A 12,500-nucleotide genomic window follows, 5' to 3' on the forward strand; every position below is an offset into this window, starting at 1 on the left:
ATGATATTGATATATTTTTTCTTTTAACATTTAAAAGGCTATTCACCTTGCAATATTCCATGCAAAAAGGCTTACTTATATACGTCTATGATATATTATTATCTACAACATATCTCATATTCCTGATTATTTCGCAAAAGTACTTGGGCTATGCTTGATTACTTCACCATGAGTTTATATTTTCAGACGGTTCCTAAAGTCAAACCCTGCTAAAATGGGGGATGCAGAGTACAACATTCTATTATGTCATGGGTCCAGTAAATACGAGCTGGTGGTTTGGGGTGCCATGACCTTGGCGGACTTGGCCAGTAAGGTAAGTTTGTGCGAGATGCGTGTATTAAGCTTCTTTATTTCCTTAAAATGCTTGGAATAGTGTCTAATGTGTGATTATTTTATTGATTATTCTTGACATTTGGAGGATAGTCAAGATATATGGCAATTCAATGAATTAATAATGATAATCTTATTGAATTGATTTTTGATATCTGCTTATTGAGAAAATGATATATTTCCATATCAGATTGACATCGCTATGAGTTTATATTATACATTATGCATTAGTTTATCATTTTATTTTTCTTTATATATATTATTTGTACATATATTAGTTGACAATTGCATCCCACTCAGAGTGCACTTTTCCTTAATCCCTTACCCTTACAGATTGAGGCAGTGACTCATATCTCGCAAGCCAGTATGAAGATCATATTCAAAGGGAAAAACCTGGCCGACCCAGGCGTGACCCTTGCCAGCTACGGCATTGGGCCTGGGGCAAAGGTTATGGTGTTGGGGAAGAAATATGACCCTGAGGACGATGCTAGTTATCAAGCTGTGGCGCAGGTAGGGAAGTGTCTCATTGTCTTTTTATGTATATATGATTATAGTTAATGTATGTCGGTTTTGTAATTGTATACACTTTCATGTTCTTTTACTTTGTTGCAAATAGGAAATCAATTTACAAATGATTTAGTTGCAATTTATTTATATATGTATTTATAGATATTTATTATATTTTCTTCAAATTAAAGAACAAACAGCTGAGTTGAGGTGAAAAAATCATTGTATGAATATTGATCACTATTTTCAGATTGATTATTCATGCTCGGAGGTGGAAAAAAAGCTGAACGACTTATTGCCTGAAGTAGACAGTATTGCTAATGGCTACATGGAACCTCATTTGTGTGGAGAAGCGCTAGGGAAGTTAAAGAAACAACTGCTTGGGGTGAATGAGGAGTTCATGAGGTTACTGGAACGACTCGATGGAATATCCTTCGAGGTAAGACTTACACGAGAAAGTGCCGGGTAATATGTACTATGTTTTGGAGGATGTTCACGGAAGAGGTGATATCATTCATGGTTGTCTAGGTTAATTCTAACTGAAAAAAAACAACCTTATTTGGGTGGACATTTGATCTGGTTGGTTTGATTTTGTAAGTTATAGAGAGCAAGGAACTTTAATGTTAACAGTAATTCCATTAGTAAAAAAATGCATTTTCCTGCTTTTTCAAGGGAAAGTGAGGTCGCAAGATCTACTAATTGACTCCTTTGTGACTAAGCATTGGCAGAGCCTTCTATGCACAGAAACATTTAACTAGGCATTGCCAAGGGGAATGCATTATTTTCCCGTCGACATTGGTTAAGAAATATTACAGATATTACATGGTCTAGGAGTGAATTGTAGTTTATGATAAGGTTGTGAAGCCAGAACACTTTTTGAATCACTTTATTTTTATTAGACTTATTTTGTACCTTTGCCCTCCAAAAAAATTACACTGAGAAAAAATTTATTGTTGAATATGTTCCTTTCTTGTTAGTATTAAATCATCTCTCACTCCTTGTCGCAGGAGAACCAAGCACCGGCAAGACAGAAGAGGAAGTCAGTTGTCCAGAGAATCCAGCATTTAATGGAAAGGACGGACCAAGTACAAGAAAACATTAATCACCTAATTAAGAGCTATTCCTAGTAACAGCTAAGATCTTAGCTTTGTGATGATATGCTCCAAAAACAAGTAGACATTGGTGGTTCTTTTTTTTTTTTTGCCGAGTTTGATGCTGTAATCTAGTGTGTGGCAGAGTTGAAACGGCTATGGCATTTACAAATGTCTTGCACTTTTTTTTGTATATATATATAATGAAAGTGATAATAGCAGGATTATTAGGATAATATTGTTGATTATTCCAGATGCCCAACTAATTTCACACGTACCTTCATGGAATTGATGTATTTGCTTTGGTGTGCATGATATTCATGTACTAATTTTTATTTTATTTTATTCGTTTTTCTTAATACTTCCATTAAGATGTTCAGTTCTGGGACCACAGTCATGGGATTCTGTTTTCATGCTACGATTTTGAGAATTCTGTAGTCCTTTTGAATTTTTGTGGAATGTAAAAAATTTTCCCATTCTTTTTTTGCTTAGCCATTTTTTCTGTTGTTTTTGCATTATGTGTTTACTACACCTGCTTTTATGGGATTTTCTGTTTTGTTTTTATTTTTATTTATTTGTTTTTATAAAGACGTTTTAAAGAGATAGTCCACTCTTATTGTAGGAAAAGGAATGATTGTATATTTTTTGTTATATTTTCTTTTTTGGTTGGTATTATTTAACTTTTCATTTTTTTTTAGATTTTATTATTTATTCATTATCTTTTTTAGAAAATTGAGTAGAACACTGTATTTTATAGTTAGATAAAGATTACACACATGCATATTTCCAGAAACAAAAACAAAATTGTACATTAACCATTAGCAAAAATAGGTTGAATATTTAGTTTTTAGTAGTATATATTACTCTATCTAATAGTGAATATTTATAATACCAGAGATGTGAATTTCTATATAATGTTATACTATGGCTAGTTATACATATTTGGTGGATTAAAGAAATATAGGTTGCAGTCATATTAAGGTGCAGCTAAGAAAGAGAGAAACAGAATGTCAATTGCTTAAGAAATATTCTCTTCAGACTTTTACGTCAATGATTTGCAGCTTTCCTTGAACATTGTCGGAGAGAGAAAATTGGTCTGCTTTGGTATCTATAAAACAAAAGGAAAAGAAAATTATTGACCTTCATCTCTGTGATTTATGTCAAGTTTTCTGGAACATTAAACTTGCCATGTGGCCTCTGGAGTTACTGACTGACCTAGCTGCTCCAGTCAGCCAGTCAGTCAGGTGCTCCAGTTAGCCAGTCTGTATGTCGGTCTGTCAGCAGCTTCAAAGTCAGAGTGGAAGTCTAACGTTCAGAAAAGCAGAGAAACACACTACAAACGTTGTCTCAGTACTAACCCCTTTCTATGATTCTCAAAGAAGGGCAGTCTTTGTGATGCAGCTTCAGGAGTGCTTTGTGTTGAGAGCACTTGCTAAAAATCCTGCCATCAGTTTTTATGTTGGGGAATATTAACAAAAAACAAAAAACAAAAAAAACATGTCCAGTACAATTCCCCTGAAGGTTTTACAAGTTGAATTTTAAAATATATACACCATATTGCTATGTACCTGAAAGTGATTAGAACAGGTAGATATTAATTCAGGTATCAATTAAATGAATAGTGTATTTTTTGAATGTTACCCATTCTCGTATCTTGCCTTACGACGGCTATTGAGTGTTGAACTGATTATAGAATTTTTTTTCTCTGTAGATAACGAGTATAGTTTTGTAATATGTTATAGATATATTTATTAATTATTATTATTTTTGTATTGTTTCTTTCCCTTTTTGTAGGTAGAGTTAAGCCATTGGTTCATAATATTATTTTATCCTCATTTCACCCCTAAAAATGGATTATTGAATTTCGTGTAGATAATTTGAAGCCCTCCTGCTTGAAACAAACAAACATTTGATTTCCCTTGCCATGCAAATGGTCCTGAACTCAGTATCTGGAATTGCAGTGCAAATTTTATTGAATGAAAAACTGTGCTGTATTATAGATACCATTTTATTAGAGAAATTTGAATAATAGTTGGAAGTGCATTAGAATATCAAAATCCTGAACGAATAAAGACTTATTTTGCTTTTATAAAAAGAAAAGCAAAGACAAAACTGCTATATCATTCTTAGAATTATATGAATATAAATTATCCAGAGTTTTTGTTGTAAAGAATTACCTTGTTGCAAATGGGAATCATGAATGCATCCGTCTACCATGTACATAACTTCTGGGTATGATGTATGTGCTTAATGGAGCTTAATAACTTACTAATTTATTAAACTTCTCATAAATGCTTAAATAATGTGGAGGTAAAAGTTTCAGTATGGCTTTTGGTAGCACTATGAAAAATCCGAACACTTGCTATGCCTATGTCTTGGTTCAACACACTCAGCGTTAGACTAGTCACAATTCAAGTATTGGTTTATTAATTATAAAATACAAAGAAAGCAAAGACTTTTTTCCTGACAATTCTTTTCTTTTGAGGTAGTATCTGTACCATTAAAAGTTACTAAAATATGTTGAGTTTAATCGTATGATGTAATGATTTTATATTATAGCTCTCAGGAATAGTAATAACATTTATGTTGCTATGTTAACTTGTCAAACATATTTTAGTTACTGGACTTTATGCTTATTCATATATGTATTTGTGAATACTGCTCTCTGACAGATCGAGTTCCTTTTGTAGGAAAATAGTAAAGGATATTTGAAAATCTTTAAGTTTACTATTACTTGGTTAATATTTTTAGTGCTTTTGATAAAAATGACAAAGACGTGTATATGAGGAGAAAAGATAATGTGAAACGATGACTAGGTTGTTTAGATCTAATACATTGAGTGATGACGTAGGTGGTTCTCTTCGTTAATGTAGCATTTGCTTTTGTTTCCAAGAAAATCAGTGATTCTCAAGAATTATGCATTGTTGCGAGTGTATAAAAACCCTTGCACTGAATATTTTCTATTGCACACCGATAATTAAAAAAAGAAAAGTGTTTAAATCTGTATGTAAAGATCTATGCATCACTTTTATATACTTTAGATGTGTATTTTATTCTATACTTTTTAAAAATGATTGACAGAATAATGCTAATATCTCTAAAAATATTGAATGCCTTGTAAAATATTGGTCTGAGTGTATTTTCAAAAATAATAAAAAGAAAAGCTACCATTTTTTTTTTTTTTTAGTTTTGATTCAATTTATGCATGTTAGCATGGATTATTAAGATTAATAGATAATTTCATTGCCAAATAAGGTGTATTATTTCTGAACTTGAGTATTTTGTATACTGGAACATTGTCATCTGCAATACAATACAACACATTTACATCTAAAATATTTCCACCCTTAGCAGCATTTTTTTTTCTCTCTCTCTCTCCTACTATAAGTCTCTGGGATGTTCACGAATTTCAACTACTATACCACAGTGATGTTGCTAGGCAGTGCTTCCAGGTCTGAACCAAGTGCCATTGTTTAGACTACTGATTAGGCACTCTTTGTTCTTGTAAGACATAAAAGATGTTATTGAAATAAATAGAGAAGGAATAAAGAGACAAAAATTGTGACAATGTAGACAGGATTATAAAAGCGACTGGAGGCTGATGATTACCATTGAGTTTCAGGCAGCTATAACATCGAGATATTGTTGATCTGTTTCTTTCTTTTATCAAATGGCAAAATAGATGACGATAGACGTGTCCACACCAGTGAGCACAATTGGCGGGTAAACTACTTGGTGAAATAGTATTTTCCCCGTTGTTCTTTCACCTGTGACATCATATTTACTAGTGCCCTCTGTTGTGCCCGCCAGTCATACTCACTCCTGTGGACAGGCCTGAATATATGCTTGCACTGTGTTAACTATCACGATATTTAGTTAGTCAGCCCCTCTGAATCTTTTTCAAACTTAAATATGCCGTTTCAATCTTGCATAATACATTAAAAGATTGAATGAAAAGTGATGCTTAGCAATTGAGGGCCCCTAAATTACAACAGGAATTCTTACCATAAGTGCAGTCACATATTGGCAGATTTAAAGGAACCATAACTTTTTATATATATATTTTTCTTTTTCAAGTTTTGATCTTCATTAAAAAAGAGTAATTTCTTATTATGTAATAGTCTTGATAATTTTTCCATTGAACTGATCCCATTCATTTAGATTCTGGAAGGAGAAGTTTATAGATATTTTTTATAACATTCGGCATCACTTCCAGTAAATAGATATCAGAGACATGTGGAAATCCCCCTTGTAATGTGGGGGCTCTCATTTGATGTAAATAATTCTCCGTTACACACACACACACGCACACGCACTCACACATGCACATGCACACACACATGCACTCACACACGCACACGCACACACATGCACTCACACACACACATGCACTCACACACACACATGCACTCACACACACACATGCACTCACACACACACATGCACTCACACACACACATGCACTCACACACACATGCGCACACACACACTCACTCACACACACACACACACACACACAAACACACACACACACACACACACACACACACACACACATGCACTTACACACACACATACACACACCTACACACACACATACGCATACACATACACATACGCATACGCATACGCATACACACACACACACACATACATACATACATACATACATACATACATACATACATACATACATACATACATACATACACACACACACACACACACACACACACACACACACACACACACACACACACACACACACACACACACACACACACACACACACACACACACACACACTCTCTCTCTCTCTCTCTCAGAGAAAAAATATATTTAGGTACCAAATGATTTACACATTAGATGAGTGAGCAGACAGTTCAATATGTGATTCTTTTCCATAAAACCAAATTACTAGTATTTGAAGTGGATGTTGAAGTATATTACAGTAAAAATTTTGTGTTATTAGAAGCTGTTGATTCCCTTACACCAGCATATTTTGCTCTTTAACTAAAACATTCAAATACATATTTTTGTATTATCAAATAATTTAGGATTTTATGTTATTGAACATTCTGGCCTTAAAAGTCAAAGATAACTTTTGTAGGGAATGTAGAAAAATAATTCAGTTCCATAGTTAAAAAAGTTTCATAAACTCAAGGTAGAGGATGGCATTCTGTGTTATATTATATGCATTTCGTAAAATCTGTGCTGAGTTGTAATATTTTATGGAAAGAAATATACGTATATCAGATGTCTTGAATTTGGGGAATAGCTGTACTCCTCATTTCATTAGCCATGCTATTATGTTATATACTTCTATCAAATGAAGAGAAATAGAAATATAAGTAAATACCCAATTATCTACTCATCCATGTGTGTGTATAAGTGTGTATGCATACTTGTATATAATGTATGTGTATGCATGTATGTGTGCATTTATTTATGTTCCTTGAATGTGTGTATATGTGTATGTATAAATGTTTGTATAGATATATGTAGGTATGTATTAATGCATGTTCCCTTTCTCTTTAGGCACATAATCAAATTGTCATAGTTGGCAAGTGAAGAAATTCTTAAAAGACTTTCTGACTCCTAAATTTAAGTTCATTCCATAAATTTGAAAAATGTAATTGGTTAATTGTAGAGTTTACATGCAATACAAAAAGAAAGACGAATAGAGAAAGTAATCATTTTATTCTGTAACTATTTTTTCATCATTGCTTTAACGTAACGTCACTTATATATTTTTTTCTATACATGGTAACCATGAAAGTACATTGTACGTCAGGTTGATGATCTTGCTATGTTAGTTTTGACTGAATACTGAGGTATGAATTAAGATTTCATTTTCAATATCCTGTAGGAATTAAAAAAATATTTTTTTTTATAGGAATCCTTCTTATTCTAAATGCATGTGAATGATATAAGTCTATTTAACCAATTCCTTCAGAGCAACTGTATGTATGTTTAAATGCATGTGAGTAAACCTACAGCTATGTATGGTTGTGAAATCGCCTATCATGGTAGATCTGAGTATTTTAAAGTTAAACTTTAGAAAGGCTAATGATTATATTTATTAAAAGGCTTGCCTTCTTTTTTCGTACCTAATTTCTGCTTCATGTCACTGATTGAAAGTTGGTAAGTGTACACTGAAAAGTGAACAGATTTCAATTTTTGGAGAACTTTTTTTGGTTGGTTTAATATTTCACCCCCATTCTTGCTCTGATTTAGTACTTTGTCTCTTTTAAAGTAATTATTATTATTTCTTATATTTACATTTTGTTAGTATGGAAATATTTTTTTGTGTGCATTATTATTTTTTTTTTATTACCAACTGTAGCAAGATTTTGATTTCCGACATGTAGCTAGTGTGTATTGGAAAAGCTAATTTTAAGCATATTTTTAGAAAAAGTTGCCAAGTAATGCCTATACTGACAGATTATTTGAAGATCTAACATAGGGAAATTGACTTTAATTAACAGATGTATAACTTTGAATTAATAATATTAAGAGTTTAGTTTCCTCATTATCTTCTTATTCTGTTTTTAGAAACAATGATATCAAGCTATATAATAATTTAAAAAGAGGTATATTATTGATCTTCGAAAAAAAAAAAAAAAAAAACTTGTTATATCCAAATACACTTAAAAAGAGGTCTGTATAGTTCACATTTTCTTGCTAATTTTATCCAAAAGAGAGGCCAGATTCTGGAGTTTGATTCGTCTTTTCTCATTGTAGGTTTTAACATGGACCAAACTTCCCGATGACGTCCTCCAAATTTCTAGGTGGCTTTCTCCATATCTTGCGTAATTTTACTAATCCTGGTGGTTTAAAGAATTATAAATAACTCTTAGAAATGAATTTTAGGTCCCTTTACATATCTCAGCTCCCCTAATTTTATTAAGCCTAGTAGTTTCAAGAATTAGAAATAACTCATAAAAATGACTGCTATTTTTTGGAGGTCTAAAATGGTGATCATGGGTTGAGATTAGTCCATGTAATTTGTAGGACGTTTAAAGCATGTTTGCTTTTTTCAGAGTGCTATCAAAGTGTTCAAGAAGTCTTTAGATACTTTAAACTTGTTAATACTTTCAAAAGTTGAGCAGGAAGTTCATTCTGTTAGAATCAAGCATGCCTTTAGTTTGTCCAGTACTGCAGATTGCAGCTTATTCAATTTGCTTCTCATTTTGTGATTATGGTCTGTATCTTAAAAGAATATACATATATTAATTATAAGTATAAGGTGTGTGATGTATTGATTGTGCAGCTAATGACTACAGAGCTCTTACTGTATTTCCTAGTTTGATATCATAATGGAGATATATTAAATACTGAAATCAGTGTCCAAGATTATCATTTCCCCATTGACGGTTTTGTGAATAAGGACATTTATCACGAACTGGAACCTCTCCTACCTTTATTACGGGTGGCTGGGAAGATTTTTTTTCTAAGATTTGCGGTTCATTTGTGCAGTTAAGGATAGTTAAATGTTTAAACAGATTATCTTTTTAATAAAAATGTTTATAAATGTATAAATAAAAGTGGACTCATTTTATAAGTCTGATTTGGTATCTTGTTATGCACTTCTAAAGTAAACAATATCACAAAAGCATCATTACATAATAAATATAAGAGAACAACTAGAAAATATTAAAATGATAAAATATGTACCAGTTAAAAGCAAGATACACTTTTAACATACAGAAAAAAATATGTCGAAAAAACTGACTTCTTTTCAATCATGAAATAAAGGACTCCAACAGCTCGGTCACTCGGGCATTAATACCCACAATACACAAGATAGTTTTACTGAAAGATGAAACAAATTCTAAAATCTGAATTTCATTTTCAGATCTCTAGAACTTTAGGTAACCTATCCTGTGTCCAGTAAATATTTCTGCCAATATATCATTCTAATGTTCTGAATTTCAGCTTATCACTCCATAAAAGTTTTGAGCAATCTGTAACACGGTTGTCATAAAGCAATTTTTAGTTCATGTAAGCAACAATACGAGATAAATACTGGCCTATATCAAGAAGTTGGCTTATATAATCCTTCATCTTGCCTGGATCCACTTCTTAGGGTAACAAACCTTTTCTCTGATGCACGGAGACGATCTTCTACATCTTGAATCCTTGTGAAAAAGAAAATTATATTCGAGAAAAATGAGAGAAACAGTGGTAATGGCAATAGTAACATCAATTTCACATATATCCATTTTTTTTCATTCTCAATACACTAGATTTACCTTCAATATATACCTATATATTTATTGGCAGTCATATATATACATTCAAATGATTAATTTTTGCATAATAAACTTGGGTATGAAAATACAAACAATAAAAAATAATATCAAAATTAAATTTAAAATCTTGTAAGTTCAAAAATCTTTCAATATGGCTTTGGTTATGCAAAGGAACTGTTGTAATAGTATTTAATTTGTATAATGTAAAAATGGATTATTTAAGACTGAAAATAAAAACAGCCTGAATTTTTTTCTTTGCAATAACATCAGATGTCTGGCATACATAAAATAATATTCTGAAAGAAAGAAAAAATAAAAAAGATTTATGATCACCACCTTTCAAGCATTTTGTAATTATTTGTCTCCATTGTATCAATGAAAATGAACTCATACCTTTTCTCATAATGAGAATTGAGATCTCTAGCAATGGCCAAGTTTGTACTGGCTTCGTGCAATGAACGCACCAACTGCTGACTCTTGCTTTGACACTCCTGCAGGCGTCGACTGACCTCAGACATCTTTAGTTCACTTTCTTTTCTTTGATCATTCATTTGCACCTGTAGCCTTTAAATATACAAGATTACCATAAATCACAGTGACATTCTTTGCAGTACAGAAATAAGGACTCATTTGTGAATCTACAAACTGACTAAATGTCTGTCCTTTCGCATACCAATTTTGTCAGCATTCAAAAAAATTGTATAATGGGGGAAACAATAGTACAGTCTTATATACATATAAGAAACCTCCTTTTTACCTTGTGTAGCTTTCTTGGAGACTAGCTATGTTATCCTGCAGCTGTGTCACAACTTCTTGGTGTGTTGAATTTAGGGCATCAAGACGCACTCTGCTGGATGATGATAATTCTTCAAGCTCCTCTGTCTTCAGTCTGTGATGAGGAAAATGAAAATGACATGGACTCTTCATAATTCCTTCTTTCGCTCTGTGCTTGTCAATATATATATGCTTATGTGTGGGTTTATTCATGCAAATTTGATGTGAGGAGTTTCTGTTATATGTATGTGATTAATACGACTCTATTTATGAATACAACTATCACAGTATTAGATAATCTCAATGGAAAGAAAGAGAAAATAATACTAAAGAAGGAACCAAAAATAAGAAAGAAATGTGAAGAAAATATGTGGATTTAATACACATGCATAATTTTATGGATGAAAATCAACGAAAGAAAACACACACATTATATATAATCAATATTATGATGTAACATTTCATACATAAAAAAAATTCAAGTGTAAACAAAGTACAAAGCAAGGTTTATCTTCATGGAATATATATACATTTTAAAATAAAAATGTGCAAATTTATTGGTATAAATATGAAATAAAAATAAAGCAGAAAGAGCAATATAAATGAATATGGTCAATGAGAAAAAGACAATGGAAAATAATTAATTAACCTTAACTGTCTCTTTAAAAACTTTTCGCTGGATTCACCATCTTCTTTCGCCCTTTCTAAAGTGGCTGTAGCATCAGCATTTGCACTTCTAATCTCTTCACATTCTAAACGCAAGGCCTCGCACTCGCTACGTGAAGTACTCAGTCGCTGTTCCAGTTCCTGTATTCTGTGGAACAATTCCTCTTTTTGCTGTTCGTATCTGATGAAAGAACAAAAAGGAAAATATAATCAGTGAAAATAAACTTAACGACAAACAAAGAAGAAATTTCTGCAGTTACACTTTTTTATACATGAAGAACTTGATACTAACTCCCTCATGCTCAGCACATTCTGATCAGAAACACTCTTCTTCTCTGCAATTGTATTTATAATTTTAGATTCTAAAATGTTGATGCGATCATGCAGGTTTAACGTTTCTGCTCTGTGTTGCTCTTTTTTGTTGCATAATTCTGCCATTAAACGTTCAACTTCCTCAGCCATCTTCTTCCGTTCACGTAAACTTCTGTCACATTCTAACTGCTTCTGATTTAAAGTCTAAAAAAGTAATGAACAATTAATAAATAAACAAATCATATAAATAAGTTTGCATGCGTCTTTTTTCCAGCTTCTGAATCTTATCACCCACAATGCAGACCATTAAAAGATATGTTTCAAAAGCTTCCAGTTCACACGAAGCTCACCATTTCCAACTGAGCCACCTCCTGGGACAGTTTCTTTATGTTAGCATTGTAATCATCTTTAATCTTGTTTACCTCTGCCTTAGCTTTCTGCCCGGCTTCTTCCATTAAACTTGCTACTGTACTTTCAAGCCTCCGCACTTCATCTGTAATTGCAAAGTAATTTATCAATATGTTGGCTCAAGTTTGCTTTTGGTTGATCGTCTCTACTCAGAATC

General features: G+C 32.3%; 2 protein-coding genes across 4 annotated transcripts in view; one reads left to right on the plus strand and one right to left on the minus strand.

Annotated features, from left to right (window-relative positions):
• Window positions 1-8,812, plus strand: part of LOC113817095 (BAG family molecular chaperone regulator 1) — a 13,762-nt gene extending 4,950 nt beyond the window's left edge. For 2 of the 3 annotated variants that reach the window (XM_070138751.1, XM_027369095.2), the window contains 4 exons: window positions 187-313; window positions 664-840; window positions 1,088-1,276; window positions 1,845-5,098. In XM_070138751.1, coding sequence (XP_069994852.1) covers window positions 187-313; window positions 664-840; window positions 1,088-1,276; window positions 1,845-1,964 — 613 coding nt within the window. In that variant the 3' untranslated portion in view covers window positions 1,965-5,098. Of the gene's footprint in view, window positions 1-186; window positions 314-663; window positions 841-1,087; window positions 1,277-1,844; window positions 5,099-8,672 lie in introns of those variants that run through there. The other variant, XM_027369094.2, reaches the window with a different exon arrangement.
• Window positions 8,813-9,826: 1,014 nt separating this feature from the next.
• LOC113817094 (sodium channel and clathrin linker 1) overlaps window positions 9,827-12,500 on the minus strand; it is a 7,107-nt gene continuing 4,433 nt past the window's right edge. Inside the window, exons 9-14 of the mRNA XM_027369093.2 lie at window positions 12,286-12,428; window positions 11,916-12,139; window positions 11,607-11,804; window positions 10,941-11,072; window positions 10,577-10,747; window positions 9,827-10,069 (exon numbers count right to left, since the gene is read on the minus strand). Coding sequence (XP_027224894.2) covers window positions 9,967-10,069; window positions 10,577-10,747; window positions 10,941-11,072; window positions 11,607-11,804; window positions 11,916-12,139; window positions 12,286-12,428 — 971 coding nt within the window. The 3' untranslated portion in view covers window positions 9,827-9,966. The remainder of the gene's footprint in view (window positions 10,070-10,576; window positions 10,748-10,940; window positions 11,073-11,606; window positions 11,805-11,915; window positions 12,140-12,285; window positions 12,429-12,500) is intronic.

Source organism: Penaeus vannamei, chromosome 24 (assembly GCF_042767895.1).
Source record: "Penaeus vannamei isolate JL-2024 chromosome 24, ASM4276789v1, whole genome shotgun sequence".
Taxonomy (NCBI): Eukaryota; Metazoa; Arthropoda; class Malacostraca; order Decapoda; family Penaeidae; genus Penaeus; species Penaeus vannamei.